Source organism: Corythoichthys intestinalis, chromosome 1 (assembly GCF_030265065.1).
Source record: "Corythoichthys intestinalis isolate RoL2023-P3 chromosome 1, ASM3026506v1, whole genome shotgun sequence".
Classification (NCBI taxonomy): domain Eukaryota; kingdom Metazoa; phylum Chordata; class Actinopteri; order Syngnathiformes; family Syngnathidae; genus Corythoichthys; species Corythoichthys intestinalis.
The window spans coordinates 52,295,001-52,314,157 of NC_080395.1; the positions used below are offsets into that span (position 1 = coordinate 52,295,001).

Below are 19,157 nucleotides of genomic sequence, written 5' to 3' on the forward strand. Positions count from 1 at the left end.
CCGCGTGTTAGACGCGTCCCAGAAGCGGCTCAACGTGACGCACGCGAAAAGAACGGCAGAGTTTATTATTCGACGTGAGACGCGGCCCTCCTGCGTCAATACTACTAGCAAGGATCGGGCAGACCGGAGGTCACTCGTGTAAAATATGTACACATAATAAAATAAATAATAGCCCATTTAAATAAAATCCAAATGAGCTAAAACACCTGTAATTAAATAATACATAATAATACACAGATCCTGCTTACGCAATTAAATTTATTGATTTCTGTGTGGCGCTTTGACTTGAGAAAATCCACCAATAAAGCTTTTAATAACGGTTCATGAGAAAAAAAAATATTCATTGAGGCATTTCATTTGTAAAATACATGTTAAAATCTTTGTCATTGGGATTGCTTTTCTCTTTAGCACAGGACTTCTTTTTTCTTCTTTCAAAAAGAAAGCTGACCAATACATGGGGTCTGAAAGGCAAATTGTTGTTGGATTGTTATCTTTAAATACCCGCTACTTTTTGAGCAGAATTCTAGCTTTGTATAGGCCAATGTTCCTATTCTTGAAAGCACAAAAGTGTGTAATAAACAACTAGCACATTGATATTTTGCATTTTGTTTTCTTACTGTACCGAAAATGTTGCCTGGCACGGCCAGACTGTTCTCCCTCTATTTTTCAAACACTGAGAGAAAAGTTCTGGGACCCAGCCCATTAATGGCCTCTCGAGCAGGTACAAAATTAATCGACAAATCAGATTTGTTTATTTGCGTGACGTGTTCTTAACGAGCAACGTCACTCTTGCGCGTCGAAAGTCGTCTCCACAACAACACAGATGGTGAACAGGAGAGCCGAGAATATGTTCCAATCCACGGTAAAATCAGTTTTAAATTACCAAAAACACATCGACACGAGTCATTGACAACAGTCTGTCTCGCGCCAGCCATGTTGAATAAACTCCGCTCTCCTCGTATGTTTCCTTTCGCGCGCAAGTCCCTCGTCCTGCCCTCGTCGTTTTATTAACGTCACGTCTGCCCGTTGCTGATTGGTCCACTCCGCTGTCTGTTTGCTGTGGCTTGCTTAGCCCTGGAAATTGTATCCGCTGAATGGTGGCCAGACTCAATAGCTGGAACAGCGGTGAGTCTTGTGTACCAGGCAACCGAAAATGAACCGAACCATGACCTCAAAACCGAGGTACGTACCAAACCGAGATTTTTGTGTACCATTACACCCCTACACTTTACTCTTTATTCTCTTGACCGAAGCATTTAATTAGTAAAACTGAATGACACAAACATAACAATTCTATGCCCGGAATAACGAATGTCACACAAATTAAAGAACTGGGTTAATTAGAAGGGCAGAGTAAAACCTAGACTAAAATTTAGTTAAGTTTGATTAACATTACTAGAGATCGACCAGGCCGATTATCGGCGCCGACATTTGGAAATTTGACGTTTATCGGTCTCTGCACTTTTTTTCCTAATCGGACCGGTCGATATGAAAAAAATCAATTTAAAACTGGGTTATTTCGGCTCAGATGTAGCTGCGCCTCTTTCTACCTGCTGTCTCCTGCACAAGGATTCGCCCGGTCCTCTGATTGGTTTAATGGTAATGGTAAATGAAGAGGTCATCAGGGCTTTCTTGTCTGTGTAAAAAATTCAGAGAGCTATTTTTTTAACCTTTTATTCAACTTTATAACGGATGTTTCTGAGTCTAGGAAATTCGGGCACTTTTGGAGCTATTATTTTCTATTTGTGTCTTTTAATAAACATGTGTCAGGCATTTCAGTGGAGTTCAGTGTTTGCATTATTAAAAATTTTTTACGCCAATTTTTTACACTTTTACTGCAAATGAATAACTGCTCCAAAAATCGGTTAGCGGCCGCTCTACTAATAATCGTCACCATTCCTGAAAAACCCATATCGGTCAATCTCTAAACATTACTGCTACTTAACTGTAAATGTAGGCAAACAAAATAGTCATACCATAAATGTGCTACAGGGCCGGCCCAGCCTATACGCAGACTATGCAGCTGCTTAGGGCCCCTGACCACTAGGGGGCCCCCAATCTGGCAATTGTTTTAATTTATATTCTATTTTGTTTACTACAGTTTGCTTTATTTGACTTTTGTGAGTTTTGATACTTGATTACAAGCTTAATAAAATAAAAGTTCTTCCTTAACTTCTTTCTTTTCTCTTTTAGAAAAAGGTTTGGCGCTATGTACTGTAAGTACTGACAATCATTTGGGGTGAGAAGTTTGAAATATGCAGTGCAACACAATCTGAATAATATACAAAATATGGACATATGGGTTGGATTGCATGTATGGGTTTCACAGTACACTGTGACGAAATGGTGGGCCATAAATATGGGCCCCTTTGCATTATTTTGCTTAGGGCTCCCAAATGGCCTGGGCCAGCCCTGATGTGCTACGTAAAAATCGTGTTACATGAAACAAACGGAGACTATCATAAGCGATACTTGTACTTCGCACAAACAACGAAAGGCAATGGGAGTAACTGCAGTTATACTGTACAATCACCGTCAAAGTTAGCTCGTCATGTGAGCAATAGCTGAACACACTATGAACTCAATATGTCATGTGTTTAGATCTACAGAACTGGAATTAGCTACACCAAAGCTCTACTAGGGGGCGACAAAGCACTACGAAAAAAAAGCAAGCAATCAGACGACATGTCCGTTATTATCAATTATTGATGAATAAATGGGTACCCAGCTTTACAGAATGCGATGAGTATGTAACATTGAGATACATTGGCATATTAAATTGGCATACATTACGACTTGTATTTTCTTTCATTTCAGGCAGTTGCATTCATTATGACTCAAATGGTTTACATTACAAGTGACAAAACAAAACAAAAATTAAATTACACCACTAAGAAATGAAGATGGATTGACAGTAATTTTCCGAAGTTTTTGGTGCTAGGTTTTCACCCCTCATTTTGGCAATGATATTCAACTTTTTGAGAGGAGAAATAAAAAAATGCTGAATTTCACGGCGTACTGTCATATAGTTAATACAGTGAGGAAAATTAGTATTTGAACACCCTGCGATTTTGCAAGTTCTCCCACTTAGAAATGATGGGCGGGTTTGAAATTTTCATGGTAGGTGCTTGTCCACTGTGAGAGACAATCTAAAGAAAAAAAATCCCGAAAAAATCCCGAAATCACAGTGTATGATTTTTTACATACATACATACGGGACATAAATAAAAAAGCAGCAGTATGGGAAGTTGTTGGCAGTCAGAAAAGACCGAAAATGTCAAAAAGCCTTCCAAATTCATAGCTAATCAGAGATGACGCATAGGCAGAGGGCAGTGTTTGTCGCTTGGCGCTGCAGTCGCATTGTTCGCCATCACTCATCACCTCCCGTTGGTCGAGCCCCTAAGTCAGACCTATTCCCCCCGTTGGCCTCCAGTTTGTTGGAAAGAAAGTAGTAATTTATTTTCCTTTTTCGCCATTGTTCGCTAGTGCTGTCAATATTTCCCGCTACCCCAATTATGACCCGCTCCACATATCTCCAACCACCACCGTCTTTTTCTTCAGTTGCATTTTCTCTTGGCAAACCAGCTCGTTACATAAAAAAAAAAAAAAAAAAACGCAATGCTACTGGTCGCACATGTGCGAGTATATTAAAAAAATAAAAAAACTTGCTCTAATTTTAGTCACAAAATGCGACCATAAGGTCACAGTCTGGAGCCTTGAAATGTATCAATTGCATCAATTTTGTGAACGATAATGTAAAAAAATAATAATGAAAGGTCACCTTAAATTCACTGCTTCAAACTGACTGACAAAAAATAAATAAATAAATAAAAAATAAAAAAATAAACGAATTTCTAGGTGCAACTCTTTGTAAATCTGAATCTTTTTTTTTTTTTCATTTTTCGTAGTTTTTTTTTTTTTTTTTCAGAAGGACATAAAAACAGAGTAAACAGATTAGCAAATTTGTGCACAGGCAATACTAAAAATATCTTAATCCCAAAACCTATTTTGGAGTAACCGCCTAATCTATCTTTTTTTTTTTTTTTTTTTCTTAAGAGACTTACAAAAGATGAGAAATAGGACAGAATGAACAATACATGCACAATAAACATGTTTTTTTAAAATTTTTTTTTAAAACACTGGAATAATTATTTACTTTCAAGCAACAAAATATTCAACAGCCTAACATTTAATAAGGAGTTTCAAAATATTGAGAAGCGCTAAATGAAAGAGTAATCACACTTACTCTGTGGTTAAGAACAAGTGCATGGTGTGAGTACACGACTGACTTTGAAACAGCTGCCAAGTCTGTTCTGAAAGTGTTTAGTTTTCCCAGGTAAAATACTCACACGCACACGCACTTTTCATTCTATCCCATCCCACCGGAGGCTCTAGAGGAGAGCGGCTATCTAAAGATGAAGGGGGAAAGAAAAATTAAATAAAGACTGTTTTTCTAATCCAGTGCCTCAGTGGTCTCTCAAGTGTGGGAGCAATTTCAATATAATATATGGCAGAGGATGTGATAAGACACAGCCCTGTTATGCACATCAGTGTGTTTGCGTGCTTGAGTGTGTGTGCCTTTCTCAGAGGAAGGGTGTTTCAAGGTTTGGACAAATGCAAGATTGTCACGCTCATAAAAGAGAAGAGGCTCTGGCTCGAAAGGACTAAATCCTATGCTTGGAATACACAATGAAATTACACCCACCCACCCACACACATAAATCTGCCTGAATTATGCCGACAGAGACCGTTCCTGGAAGAATTCATTTTAAACTACAGCAGCATTGTTGGTATGCATACGGACAACCAAAACAGATCAAGGAAGGCTAAACAATATCTAAAATTCACACAGCTCAAATAATTACAGTACATTCTCAAATCTTAATGTCTTTTTAAAGGGTTATAACTACCGTTCATTTTTTAAAACGGTCTAATATATATGATTCAAATAAGGTAGAATGAATTGTAAACGTTCTTTAAAAATCATGGATTGCATGTTTCTGATGGTGTAACAAATACAAGTACAAATAATCTAAAATACGTACCATTCCAAAAAAGCAAAGGAGAACCATCCCTTAAACTCACAGCAGAATACTGCCACCTGAAGGCAGGGTTTACTGCCTTTTTTGGCAATTATAACCAGGGGTGCACATAATTTTTTGCCCAGGTTCTCAGAAGAGGACCTGGAGATGTGACTTGGTCCTCATTGAACTTGAGAGCCGACCCACCTGATGCGATAAAATTATGACAAGCTTTACTTAGAGCCAATTACCTTTAAATAATTATATTAACAATTATTGGTTGATTAACATCAACTGGCACAACAAAATTGCCATTACTATGAAGTGAAATGTAAAGAAATAAACATAAAAGCACTAATTCAAAATAAAGGACATTATGCGGCTCCCACATTAACTCCAAGTCTTTGTAAAAGTGGGATGTCCTCCTCATAAGAGCTCATTGAACGTGCATGTTTAGCTTTGTGAAATGCGAGCAGAAACACGTTCGTCAGTGCATGACGCTGTTCATTAAACTTTATTCCCCCACTTGTCCATAGGGCGAGTGGGGTCCTGTCCGACATCGATAGTTTGCTTAATTGCCAAATACTCTGTTTTTTTCGTGCTTTTCAAAGTTTGGATGGCTGAAATTCTTTGACCCTACAAAAAATGTGCTGCTCTTATCAGCGAAATTGGGATTGTCACGGCAAATTTTGTTCCACATTTCCGTGCGAGCATCATTAGCTTCTAGCCATGGAACCTCCTGCAGCCACTTTTCAGCAAAAGTCCTTTTTTTTGGTAGCTCCGGTGACATCTCTGTCGTCTGTCTGTCTTTTGACGGGGGTAGGGGAACACGGAAATAATTACTCAGTGGGGCCTGCCTCTGACATTTTCAGAAGTGATTTTCTTGTGTCCGCCGCAAATACAGTGGTCAGCCATCGGTACGCAAAAGCGTATGGAAACCGTCGAGGGCCAGCGCGTTTGTCTACGTCCAGTACGCATGCGCGCATGCGGACCACTTATGCTCACCCCTGATTATAACAGTTTCCCCATTTGTTCCATGCACAAGATGCTCTAGATTACCAAATTATCCCAATATGAGAGTGTCTGTTCAATTGAAATAACAATTTGTTTAAACATCTGATGTGACAATTTATGGACCACTGAACAATATCTCTAGAAAGCTGGATAAATTGGAAGCAGTTTTTTCCAAGAATCATTATGTGCTGAAATGTATCAATGAAAAATCAAATCTTTAACTGTATTGGACATAGGGCACATGCCTACTCTAGAGTGACCAGAATCCTTCCGAGCATGGAGGAATTCTGCAACAGCTTGGCTCTACCCTCCAGCCTGCACTAAGTAATTCCCTTCAACGCCTTAAGCAGTATTAAGAATCATTACTCTGTATCATTCATCTACTTACACCAGGAATTCTCCTTGCAAATAAAATGAAGCTCTTCGGGCTGGTTTCTGGCCCAGTGGTAACAACGATAAGGCCAGTGGAGCTCTGCTGATATGTTCATGTTATTCCACTCTCCTAGCAATAGACCTAGCAGTGCCTCTAAGCCAGCATGCCTCTGTAAAACATGATGAGGGACCAGTCGGAGCATTGCAAGTGCTTTGCAGGCTTTCGGGCTAATAGGAGGCATGCAGGTGCATGTGTACACGATCACATTTAGTTGCCCTTGTTAAACAGAATGAGCAGGGAACATGCAATTCCACTTCATACATTTCTTTTCCTGTCTGGGCTCCTTCACTAGCATCTGCAGTGACAGATGGGCTAAGGGGCCCAAGAATCAATGAAGGAGGAATTTTGTCTTTGTTTCCTGACATATTTCCTCTACTGCCACTTTGCTCCGACTCCGGTTACTTACTGTCCACATAAAGAGAATGATGGCAGGGTGGAGATGAAAATGATATGCTTCTGTACAGCTTCTGAAGAAATTTAATGCCTCAAGGCATCTCTCTCTATATTGGTTTCTCTTGAATAATACAATAGAGCACCCAACATGTCTCACACTTTCAGGGGACCCACTTAAAACAAGATATCAAGGAGTGCTTTGTTGCTTCTGCTAGATTTTCTTACGACTGTCGAAAGAAGCAAGAGAAAAGAGTGCACACAATGAGTGTACATTTGGAACTATAACGCAGAATAATTTATCACTAAATTAGACAAGACACAGCCAGAAACGACCCTGTCCCTCTGATTAGGAAGTCCCACTAATGCTCATTGTGCTGACCTTTGCCCTTTGCAGCTGGCTTATAATAGAACCATGGTTGAGAGTGAGAACAACAGACAGTGGCTTTCCTCCCTGGTGGGAATGTGTCACATTTGATCACAGTCATCATCAAAGAAATGTCCAGCTCATAGTATAGGGGGTACGAAGGACAACGGACAACTTAGTTAAGACACAAACGGTATTGGTGAACTGGATCAATACAAAAATAAAACAACTCATCTAACATTATTAAGTGTAAAAATATTGTAGAAAAAAAATCATAAATGGTCAGTTCCTATATTAAATATACAGGTTATACCTACAACTGAACTAAACAAAAATTGTGGGAGTGTAGAATAAGGTAAACATCAAAAGAAAGGCATGATCATCTGCAATTGACCATTGTCCAAGCACAATGTAGTGTTGCAGGTCTTAATCCTAGTCTGACTCGACAGACTTTTAATGAGCTTAAGGCCAAAGACACAGAGAAGTTAGCACATTAGACTTTTATACCTAAATACGCCTCACAAAGTAGCTTAAAGTAGCTGTAAAAATATGTTAAATCTGCTAATCTCTTGGTGGTTAATTCTAACAGTATTAATTCTTAATCTAAATGACTTCAATGAATGGAAATTACAATTAAACGAAATACAAATTTCTGTCATTTCATTTTATACGAATTGACGGCATTCATGATCACTTTTCAGGGGTAATAATATCAATATCATTTTGTCAAATTTAGTTTACTCTATGTGTTCCATTTCCCTGTCATATCCCCACAATGTTCCCCTTTTGTTAATTGAAAACTCCAAATTGTGCCTCAGTGTAAACATGAGTGTGTATGGTTGTTTGTCCATATGTGTCCTGCGATTAGACCAGGGTGCCTTGCCTGAAATCCCCTGGGACAGGCCCAATTACCCTCTATCCTAATGAGGGCAAGCATTAAAGAAAATGGATGTATGCGTTGCAAAAACTGAATTAGCATGATGCCAAAAAAAAAAAAAAAAAAAAAAAAGGAACACTTATTTGTTATATTTTAAGGGAATATGAATTTTAGTCATACATTGTATTGTAGAAAAAAGAAAGTTTGTGAAGCTTATCGTGACATATTTCAAATGCAAATAATTTGTATGGATGTCACTAGATCTGCTGTGAGAGCGGACAGTAATATTTAATCCTTCTAATGCTCCCCCCGCCCCTTCCTTTTTTCCCTCTGTGCTCTACTGACTCTCTGCTTTTGGACTCTTTATCTTTCATTTTACAGGACATGTTGACAAGACGGGGATGCTTCATGAAGGTAGTCACGTGGAAGTGGGCATAACAGTGTAGGAGAGAAGTGCAATTCCCCTTACCTGTATGATGGACATGCGGTTAGTAGGTGTGTCTGTTGTGCTGGTGACTGGGCTTGTGAAGCTGGTGTGGCATCCCACGTGGCCTTGGGGCACGCTGAGGTTATTGGAAGTGGGCTTAAGGTACATGACCTCTGATCTTGGTGAGCTGAGTGGCAGGCGTGTCTGGTAGTCAAAGTACATAGGAGAGGTGGCCAAGGAAGGACTGCTTACCACATTCATCACATTCATGGCATCCCGCTCCTCCACCTCGCTCTGCACCAGCATGATGTCGTTCTTGTTAATCTTCTTTTTCTTGCCTTTCCCCAGCTGTGGATGTGAATATTCTGCAATGCGACAGTTATAGGTTCGTATCTCCTTATTCTCCCTCTTGCACTTGACCGCTATGGTGACCATGGCAGCCAAAAGCATGATTGATATTATACTAAGAGTTACGATGAGAGGCAGTGACATATCCCAGTTCTGATGGTCGTCCACATGCAGCAGTCCATCAGCAGGATGTCCATTGGAGGCCTTAATGATGAGCCTAGCAGCAGCAGTGAGGGTTGGCTTGCCATGGTCCGATACACGGATGATCAGCTCAACAATTGGGTTCACATTATCCCAGAAAGGGTGAGATGTTCGCACTTCGCCAGTCACTGGATCTATATCAAAAAGACGCTCTTCATTCCCATCAGAGATCTCATACGTAAGCCTCCCGCTTTCACCATAGTCATTATCCACTGCTCTCACTGTTGTGACAATGTAGCCAACACCAACATTCCTTGGTACGTGGATTTCAGCAGTGTCATTTTGTAGAAGGGGTAGCACGATGACAGGTATGTTATCATTGACATCCAGAACACTGATGCGCACTGTAGCGTTGCTTTCTAGGTGTGGCGAGCCAGCATCTCGGGCAAGAACTTTGAAATCAAAATATTTTATTTGCTCATAGTTAAACGACCTTACTGCATATATGGCTCCGTTGGCTGCATTCACATTTACAAAAGTATTGACATCACCGCCACTCACATTGGAATTAATAATGCTATAGTAAACTGTGCCATTCTGGCCTAAATCTGGATCATGAGCAAGAACTGAACCCAAAAACTCCCCTGGAATGTTGTTCTCTGGTATTTGGAGAAGGTAAACTGACTTGGTAAAGCGAGGGACATTGTCATTTTCATCCAGAATTTTTACAGTGAATGATTTGGTTGAGTTTAGAGGTGGAATGCCATTGTCTTTGGCCACGATGGTGACATTATACTCATCTTGTGCCTCTCTGTCCAGTGGTCTGTCTGTCACCACTGTGTAGAAGTTATCATAGTTCTCCTCCAGCTTAAAGGGAACATTACCCAGCACTCTGCATTGAAGCTGCCCATTCCTGCCGGAGTCCTTGTCAGTGACACGAACCAGTGCAATAACAGTGCCTGGAGGTGCTGCTTCACTGATGGCTCCCTGTCGTACGGACACAAAGCCAATAGAGGGCCAGTTATCATTACGGTCTTGCACTTTAACAGTGACTTTACAATGGCCCGGGATCGGATTGGGTCCAAGGTCTTTTGCCTGGACGTCAATCTCAATAACTGGACTCTCCTCATAATCTATTTCGCCCTGAATCTTTATAACCCCTGTTCTAGGATCTATTGAAAACAGCTCCCGGATTCTCTCTGGGGCATAGCCACTAAAAGAATAGACTACTTGTCCATTGTTGCCCTCATCAGGATCCGTGGCATTTAAATCAATCAAGACTTTACCAGGAGGTGCATTTTCAGGAATTTCAACAACATAAGCTGGCTGGTCAAACGCAGGGCTGTTGTCATTGGAATCAATAACTTTGACATTTATCTGCATGGTACCAGACCGAGGATACTCCCCACCATCAGTGGCAGATAATATAAGTGTGTGGTGGTTTCTTTCTTCCCGGTCAAGAGGTCTTTGAATAACCAATTCTGGGAATTTTGTTCCATCCCCACGTGATTTTACCTCCAAGGAAAATAGATTGTAGTCATCACGTGTTATCTGATAGGTTTTAAGACCATTTTCCCCTGCATCTGGATCGTGAGCGCTGGTCAAAGGGAAGCGTGTCCCCGGAACTGCATTTTCAGATATGTCAATATCAATTTGATCTGAAGGGAAAACAGGCGAGTTGTCATTAATGTCTTGGATGTCAATTTTAATCATGCAGATCTCCTTGTCATTGGCAAACACTTCCATGGAAAGCTGGCACTTGAGATTTCTCTTACACAATGTTTCTCGGTCAATGCGTTGCTTTGTATAGAGAAGTCCACTCTGGGGGTCAACATCAATAAGATGTGGTGCTGAATTCTCCAACACCCTAAAGTTGGCTTTCTTTCCTTGTCCTCCCTGCCCAATCTGTTCCAATCCCAGTCTGGCATCTTTGGCAATGTTTCCAATTACTGTTCCTGGACCTTGTTCTTCTGGGACAGAGTAATTCAAGTTTTTCAATGTCAGGGCTTGAGCCCATATTAGGAGGAAAAAGAAAATAGAAAGATACATCCCCACTCCGTAGTAATGGCAAAAAGGTGTGTTATCCTGCGCTGCCTTTGACCTGTTGATATTATGTTAGATCTGGATATTATTACTTCGGATCAAATGAAGAGTCCTATTCATCATGTGAGGTCTTGACATTTGTCTTGGTGGACTTAGTTTGTTCGGTTGCGCTCCTCTTCTGTCTCCCCCGCAATCTGTGGCACTGAACGCCTAATTCATATTCTGCGGAGCACTCCAACTCATCTGAGCAATAATCATGATCCACTGTCCAAATAGAATATTCATTTTGTACAAATATCCATACCACCTAGAAGAAAGCACAACAATGTAAATGTATTATGATATAATTATAGGAGTTTGCATAATTTACACAAAACAGAAATTCTTCCTGGGACCGATAAGGTCCATCATTCAGCCAACATGTAAACAGGGTTTATGTGTAATTCATCAACACAATTATAGGAGGAGCTTTCGATTAGTTAACCTTGGAAAGATACTGCATAATTCTGATAATGATTCAATTTTAAGATGATTTAATAAATACATCATAAAAATCTAACAATTGGGATTTAATTTGACATTCAGTTACTAAATCATTATGCACTCACTACCTGGCTGTTCACTGAGGTTGGGGGGTATGTCAAGATGATGGCTGTCTAACTTGAATAATATGTGAGTGCGGGCAAAAAACAGGAGATAGCCTATTGTGACGATTATTTGAATAAGTGAGTATAAAATGAGCCTCTTACACGCATTAACAAATCCGCATAATCCGGATATTTAAAATGAGCCTCATAAGAATTCTAAAAACGAGCTGCCAGCCATCAGCAGAACCATGTAATTCTCTCCTCTGGTGCTCTGTGTCTTTCTCTGCTTGATTCAACTGTAAAAGCTGTTGCGTCCTCACGCTCCCTCAGAAATTGATGTTAAATCCCGAGAACACACACACATATACATGACTGAAAAAAAGAAAGGAAAAAAAGAGGTGAACTTACCTATATGATTGGATATAAAAATCCACAACATAATAAAAATGTAGATCCAAAGTCAGTTTCCAAATGGGTTTGGGTGAGTTTGAACCCTTAAAGAATAACTTAAAGGTGTATGCCCTTTCTTTCCAATGCACCGCAGTGTAAATAAATAAATTAAAATGGCTTCAGAAAAGTCTGACCGTAATGTCAATGAGCTGAAGTGCGCTCTGCTGTGTGATTAGGATGCAGAGCCTGCTTTCTGCTATCCGTGTTCATCCGCGTTCAATATGGGATGGACATCCAGAAGAGCGGCAAGGTAAGATCCAAACTAAACGTTTGAAAAGGGGCAAATGGTCAGTTGGTCCTCCTCGGTCCAAATCAGCAGAAGCTGCGCGGTGTCCTTGCCCGGCGACCTCATCCAAAGTGCGAGAGAGCGGGGAGGCAACAGTTCGTCTGTATTCTACATCAACTTCCAATAAAACCGATGACTTACCGGCTGTGAAAAGCACGCTCTTTCAAAGTATGTTGTTCACGTTTGGACGGGTTCTGAATACAAGCGCGCTTCCTAGTATAGACTGAACTCCGAGCACGAACACGCTGCATTAAAACATTGTCTGCGCTCCTGAGGCAGCCAATCGCTTTAAGGAGGTGGGGAAAGAAGGAGGGATTCAAACGCAAGCACCAGCCCGGACTACAAATGATGGGCGCCTCGTTGGCCACACGCAATTCGTGTTATTTTTCAAAAAAGAAGAGAGAAAGAAACCCGCACTGGTCACTTGACTTCATTGTTATTACGATCCGGGAAGCCAGCAGATGTGTTGCCCGAAAAGGAAATGTCCGTTAAGTCGTTAGACATTTCAATGTCGCTGAAATAACACAAAAAATAACAAAGAAAACAAAAAGAACACACTTCAGTAGATGTAGCTCAAGAACAAATCTGACTGCATTACAAATCGGCATGCTTTTAAATAAGAGTGTGTGTCTGAGTATATCATTTTCAGTACCAAAAAAAAAAAAAGAATGTAAATGTCATAGAATACTTGAAAAAGACGGGAGGTTTATGAGGAATTCAATGACTGAATTGAGAATTCTCAAGCGACCATGGTTTTGGAGTGTTTACCTTCGTGAAATGTAGGCTTTATTACTTTCACCAGCTCTTGATGGCAGTTAAAGGCACTGAATCTTGAGAGCTGTTTATTTTACCATTAAGCCAGCATTCATCCATCCTACTTCTCTGGAAGAGAACATCCGCCAACCAGTCCCTAGAAGTAAAAACATTTTTAAAAATAATATTAAATAAATGTCAAAAAATAAATAAATAACAGCCGAAAGCAGAACGCACAGTAGGAGGACTGCTCTTACAAATATCATCGGAAAGTGTGCACTGTACTGTTTTTAATTTTTAATCAGTCCTTTTTACATTATTTGGGAATAATTTAAGATTTAAAAAGTAAGATATCCTTAATGCAGACCCGTGCCGCCCAATTTAAGCAACTGCCTAAGGGCGCACCAGCGTCCAAAAAGGCGTCAAGAAAAATATTCAAATAATATTTGATGAAAGCAGTATTCAAAAAAAATATACAAAACAATAAAACAAAAGAACAACAAAACCGCTCATAATAAGTATTTAAATAATAATGAAATCATTTTTCTAGTGTGCCTTCTGCCCGTTTCACTTTTTCCTGTGATGCGATAATTTCACCACGGACCCTAGTCTCACCACCCAGCAGACCAGTGAGCTACCTGAAGGTGGTATTTTTAGTCTCTGCAATTGAGCGACGTTACGGTGACAAGTCAACTTCATGAAAAGACAAAAGCCCTTCGGGTCAGAAGAAAAAGAAAGAAGACAGCAAAGACAGGTTTGTTGTGATGATTTTTTTCAACAGCATAAGCACGTAGACTTAGCACAACTGCAAGATAGCGGTTATTTACATAGAGCTGACATGACTTAGTGCTAAGCAAAATTATACTGTATCATTAGCCAGGCTGTTGTTTTATAAATATTTTCAGTATTCAGCCAGCTGTGGATTAGTTTCAGTTAAATTTACTCCCCCTCCAATTTTAGAGAAATATGGACATAGTGTATAGGAGACTAAAGTTGTCTTGCTTATTTTCATGTGATGTGAACCACTTTTACCTTGTGTTAAATTGTGCTTTTCAAATAAATTTGCCTTGCCTAAAAGTGCCAAGGTTAATTAAATAAATACACCATTAAATATGGAATTAATAATTTCAAAGTTTTGTGATATTGGGGACTAAAAGTGCCACGGATTTAAATGCAAACATTTAAACAGTCATTAAATGTGTCATTAATTAATTGCAATGGTGATGACATTCATGTAAAAACATATTCAATTTATTAAATTTTCTTGCTATCAATTATTATTCAACTCATTATTAATGGATAGTCCTGTGTAGTTGCCTTGCTTCAAGAATTTATTTTCTTTTAACTATGTCCACCAAAGATAGTGGCCAGATCCAATAGACAGGTACAGTAGGCTGCAAGAATTTAGGAGCTATTATGGTTATGTCATGCTGGTTTCACAATCAACAGCTATTTGACTAATATAATGTAACATTCCACTTTCTTCTCTATGTAGATGCTCTTCTGAAATATTTTCCTTCTACCTCTGTACATCCTGGGCCATCTTTTACAGCAAACTTATCCACATCAGAACCAAATCCAAGCCCACCAAGTCCAGGAAAGAAGTGGACCTTCCAAAACAACTGTCATTTGAAAGTGCAATCGATGCTTTTGCATCAGTGAAGACAAGGTGAGTAAGGTTATAAATCAAGGTGAAAAAAAAAGTTGCATTTTAAAGTGTTCTGTGTATCTTTATATAGGTTTGTGTGGGTGGGTGTTAATCATATTGTAATAACAATTTTAATTTATTCAATGCATTTGTTTTTGAAGTGTTTTCATTAGTGCTTTTGAATAGTTATTACAGCATTTTTCTTTTAATTTCTGCACTTGTTTGTTGTCTTTTTATATCATAAATTACAAAGAGATAAATTACGTGCTTTTTCATTGTGTGTTTAAATATATGTGGTGAAAATGGGGGGGTGGGGGTGGGGGGGGCAATAAATATGTTGCCTAGGGCACCAAATTGGTCAGGATTGGCCCTGTATCCTTGCATCCATATCAATGCAGATACTGAATCAATTAATTTCACAAAACTATTATCAAACAGTGCAACATTTGGTGGGGAAAAAAAGAAAAATTAATAAAGTAGAATCCAGTGCCTCCTAGTCATAAACACCCAACATTATCAGTAGGAAATAATTTAGGGGGAAAAAAAAACTAGTGATACCTGACTAGCCTCATCTCACCTTTTTGTCTTCTGAAATATTTCAATAAACTCATCTGAAAAATGAAGTGAGCAGTAACATAACAGAGTGCAGCTATTAACGTTCATTTCAAATGCTATCAATAATTCACTCATATAGGCGACATAGACAAATTAACTACCAATAGTTTTGTAATGTTAGCGGGTCATCAATATATTGTGAATGTCTTCTGAACTTTAACGGCATGGTAATGAGACGTTCGGAGCATTTATTCATCAAGCGGCTAGTGACATCAGTTTGCCATTATTCTCTGAAACTGCATCCACAGGTGGACAATTGGAACATGTGTTGTCACTCGTTGGCCATTTTACATCAGGGCCATTCGATAAACATAACACTGCAGTCAAGATAGTGTTTTCTTTGAAATAGCAATAGATTGCTCAATTTTCAACCGATTTAGAAATGCTTGGTTTATTATAAATGTCACAGATGAAGCAATTTTATGCAAATTTAAAGATATTCATAACATTTTCTTCAAATCCAGCAGCTAGAATCATAGCCACATGAAAACAGTTTGTTATGAACCCATCCACTTGTAATTATGTCAAGAATTCAGTGAGTTAAGAATATTTTAGTGGAGGAAGTTATTCACCTTAGATCCGCTACAAGTGAGCCGGCCAGAGAAGTTCCCCGATGCAAGATCCACCAGTAGCCACCAGTTACACATGTTGCCTTATACATTAACATGATATCTATGATGCGAACCACATTGTACTGACACAGCACGTTATGACGGTTGCACAGCAAATGTCAATGGAATAGTTTTAAGAACAAGCACTTTAGTTTTATTTATTTAAAAGTGAGAAGTTTCCTGAACGAAACATGGGCGGTGCCATTTTCGACATTTTCTGCTACGGTCTTCTGGTTTAGACAGAACAACATGAAGTGCGGTTGAAGTAATCAGTTTGTAGACTGTTTAGCTAAACTGCAAAATCAAACCAGAGGAACCCACCAAATCTCCAAAAATGGATTCAGCACGACGTAGAAGAGGCTCCAGGACTTTCTGTGTGTGCATTTGTTCTTATCACTTTGTTGATTGTTCGTGGACAAAATTCTAACAATCTGTGCGGCCTGTGAGGTGTATGATGAGGTGTACATGAGGTGTAGATTGATACGCCGGGCACTTGAATGACCAAAAAGAGGCAAAATTACGAATGCAGAAGGGCTGACACGGATTTTGTTGGTACACGGAAATACTATTAGGTATATTTTATCTGGTTAGTTTATAGTAATGATACTAAGACCTCATTACACATGTACATATACAGTAAATACAAATAGAATGTCATTCTTTTTTTACTGCCGATATTGATCGCATTTAAACTTCTGGACAACATGATTTCATTTGTTGTTTTATTAAAACAATTGGTGCATGTGCAAAACAGGTCAATAAATCACAATTTATGAAATTATTATATATTATATTGCACAGTATTATACAGGGGAGTGAGTTGGCCTGTTAATGTGATTTGAAATTACATACAAGAGAAAAATAGAACTGTATAGTAGTATTGTTTTTAGTGCATTTAAGGAAAAAAAAAAAACTAAATATATTCTTAAATGTACAGTTAATTTGCATTGTTTTCATATGCCAGAGCCCCTTGCACAATGAAAAACAGATTCACAGTATGTTTTGAGTTCTGGTGATGATGAAAGAATGCATTTGAACATTAAATACAGTGTATTAACGTACTATAATGTTTTTTCTACATAAAACAAATTAAAAAAAAAAAAAAACGTGCTATTTAACCTTATAATAAGATGACCTTTTTGTCATTTGTCCAGCTGGTAAGGGCATACGGCTTTCTGGTTTTAGTTTATGTGCACCCACTCAGAGGTGGGCAGTATGACAATGTGGCACTGAGAGAAAATGTTTGTCCATTTTCTAATAATGAACTTGTCGTAATTCATGTCTGGCATTCAACAGTTTGTTAAGCTTGTAAACACAGTGACTTCAAAAAAATTTTTTTTTTTTTTTTTTGTACAGAGCAGTTAAATCCTTGATTGCAATCTTGCTATAAAGGAATATTGTTTAAAAGATCAGGACTAAATAGATTAGAGACAATAGCCTTAAACTCATTGAAAATTTCATTCTGCTACTGTTGAGTGTGGCGCTCTCAGTCCATCGGGAAGCCATGTACCTTTGTGTCTCCACTGATGCACTGTCAAGGGAAATTGAAACTGTCTAAAAATGGTAAAGCTGTAACATCTGACTAACTTCTGGCTAACATAATTTCTTCAGTAATCGGTGCCGTATTCATCAGTGTTAGCCTAATGAAATCCAATCCGAGTGGTAAAAGATGTTCAAAAAAATACTCTCTGCCAAAATGGCACTCAGCACAGACCTCCACAAAGGCTGCCTTTGTGTCCCATTGGTGGTGATGATGTCCTGTTTTATGTGGTCAGAGATTCCAATTTGTTGGTCTAGCTGTACCACACTCCCTACTCCCTGAGATATTTATACGCTCCTATTCATGCTTCAGACTTAGAGGCTGTGGAAGGTGATTAACTCAAATGAAACAAGGTAAAATTCCCAAACATATTACTTTTTTTTCTAAATGAATTCTCAATAAACACATACCCCATCACATACTCTTTTGAGGGAGGTACAGCAGAGACGGATGTTTTTGTGGCGTGCAATTCCCTGTTGATGTCAGACTGCTCCCTGGCCAGGCTGTTCTATTTTAATTCATACAATGCACTTTTTTTCCCTCATGGTCCCTGCACTATGTGGGGTTAATGGTTATAAGTTGTGAACCTGGTAACCATAATAATACTTTGGTACGTGGCAGTGGTAGAATGCAATGAAGTAAAAATACAGTAATATTCGGCCTATAAGGCGCACCTGACTATAAGCCGCCTCCCACCAAATTTGACATGAAAACAACGTTTGTTCATAGATAAGCCGCACTGGACTATAAGCCATAGCTGTCTTTACTGTATTACTGGATGTTTACACCAAAATATATTAACCGGTAACACTTTGTTTGATAGCGGCATCATGAGACTGAAAGATCAAATAAGTAATAAGATCAAATGAACCGCCATGAAGCTTTGAACCACTTGCTTCGAGAAGCTTCATTTGGCAATTACTGCTCCCTTAAGCAGACAGTAAACATCTGCTGCCATCTGCTGTCAACACTGTTGTCATCCGACATGCCTCCTTGCATGCATTGCAGCGCTACAGATGTAAATAACAATCAAAATGTTCTGTGCTAATTATTTCTTCAGTTACTGTTCCAGTTGTTTCAATAATTGCTAGTTATGGTATTTTGTAACACTTTATTTGACAGTGGCGCCATTAGACTGTCATAAGACGACCATAGTTATTATAAGACACTGTCATGAGCATTAATGAATGCTTATAACATATGTCATTTAGTGTCATCCGGCAAATTATCTCACTTTTGGATGGATTTAAAGATCCAAACTGGACATAAATTGAGTTAGTGACATAATTTGCCGGATTACACTTAATGACCTCTGTCATACGTAAGCATTCAGTAATGCCCATGATATTGTCATGTCATAATTATGACAGTCTTAAGACAGTCTTCCCTGTCATATAAAGCGTTACCTATTAACCCAAATAAATCAACAAATAAGCTGCACTGGCCTATAAGCCGCAGCATTCAAAATAAGGAAAAGAAAAACTACGGTACTTCGTTACAGTACTCAAATAATTTTTTTTATGTATCATTACTTTACTTGAGTACAAATATGAAGTTCTTTTTACTTCGCTACATTTTACAGCACATAGCTGACCTTTTTTACTCT

The 19,157-nt window shown here is 38.9% G+C and overlaps 1 protein-coding gene across 2 annotated transcripts in view; it reads right to left on the reverse strand.

Moving 5' to 3' along the window:
• The window catches only part of pcdh17 (protocadherin 17), an 87,630-nt gene extending 75,028 nt beyond the window's left edge, over positions 1–12,602 (reverse strand). Inside the window, exons 1-2 of one of the 2 annotated variants that reach the window (XM_057831784.1) lie at positions 12,057–12,602; positions 8,782–11,368 (exon numbers count right to left, since the gene is read on the reverse strand). In XM_057831784.1, the coding sequence (XP_057687767.1) occupies positions 8,782–11,067 (2,286 nt within the window). In that variant the 5' untranslated portion in view covers positions 11,068–11,368; positions 12,057–12,602. Of the gene's footprint in view, positions 1–8,571; positions 11,369–12,056 lie in introns of both variants that reach the window. The other variant, XM_057831777.1, reaches the window with a different exon arrangement.
• Between the last annotated feature and the right edge of the window lie 6,555 nt (positions 12,603–19,157).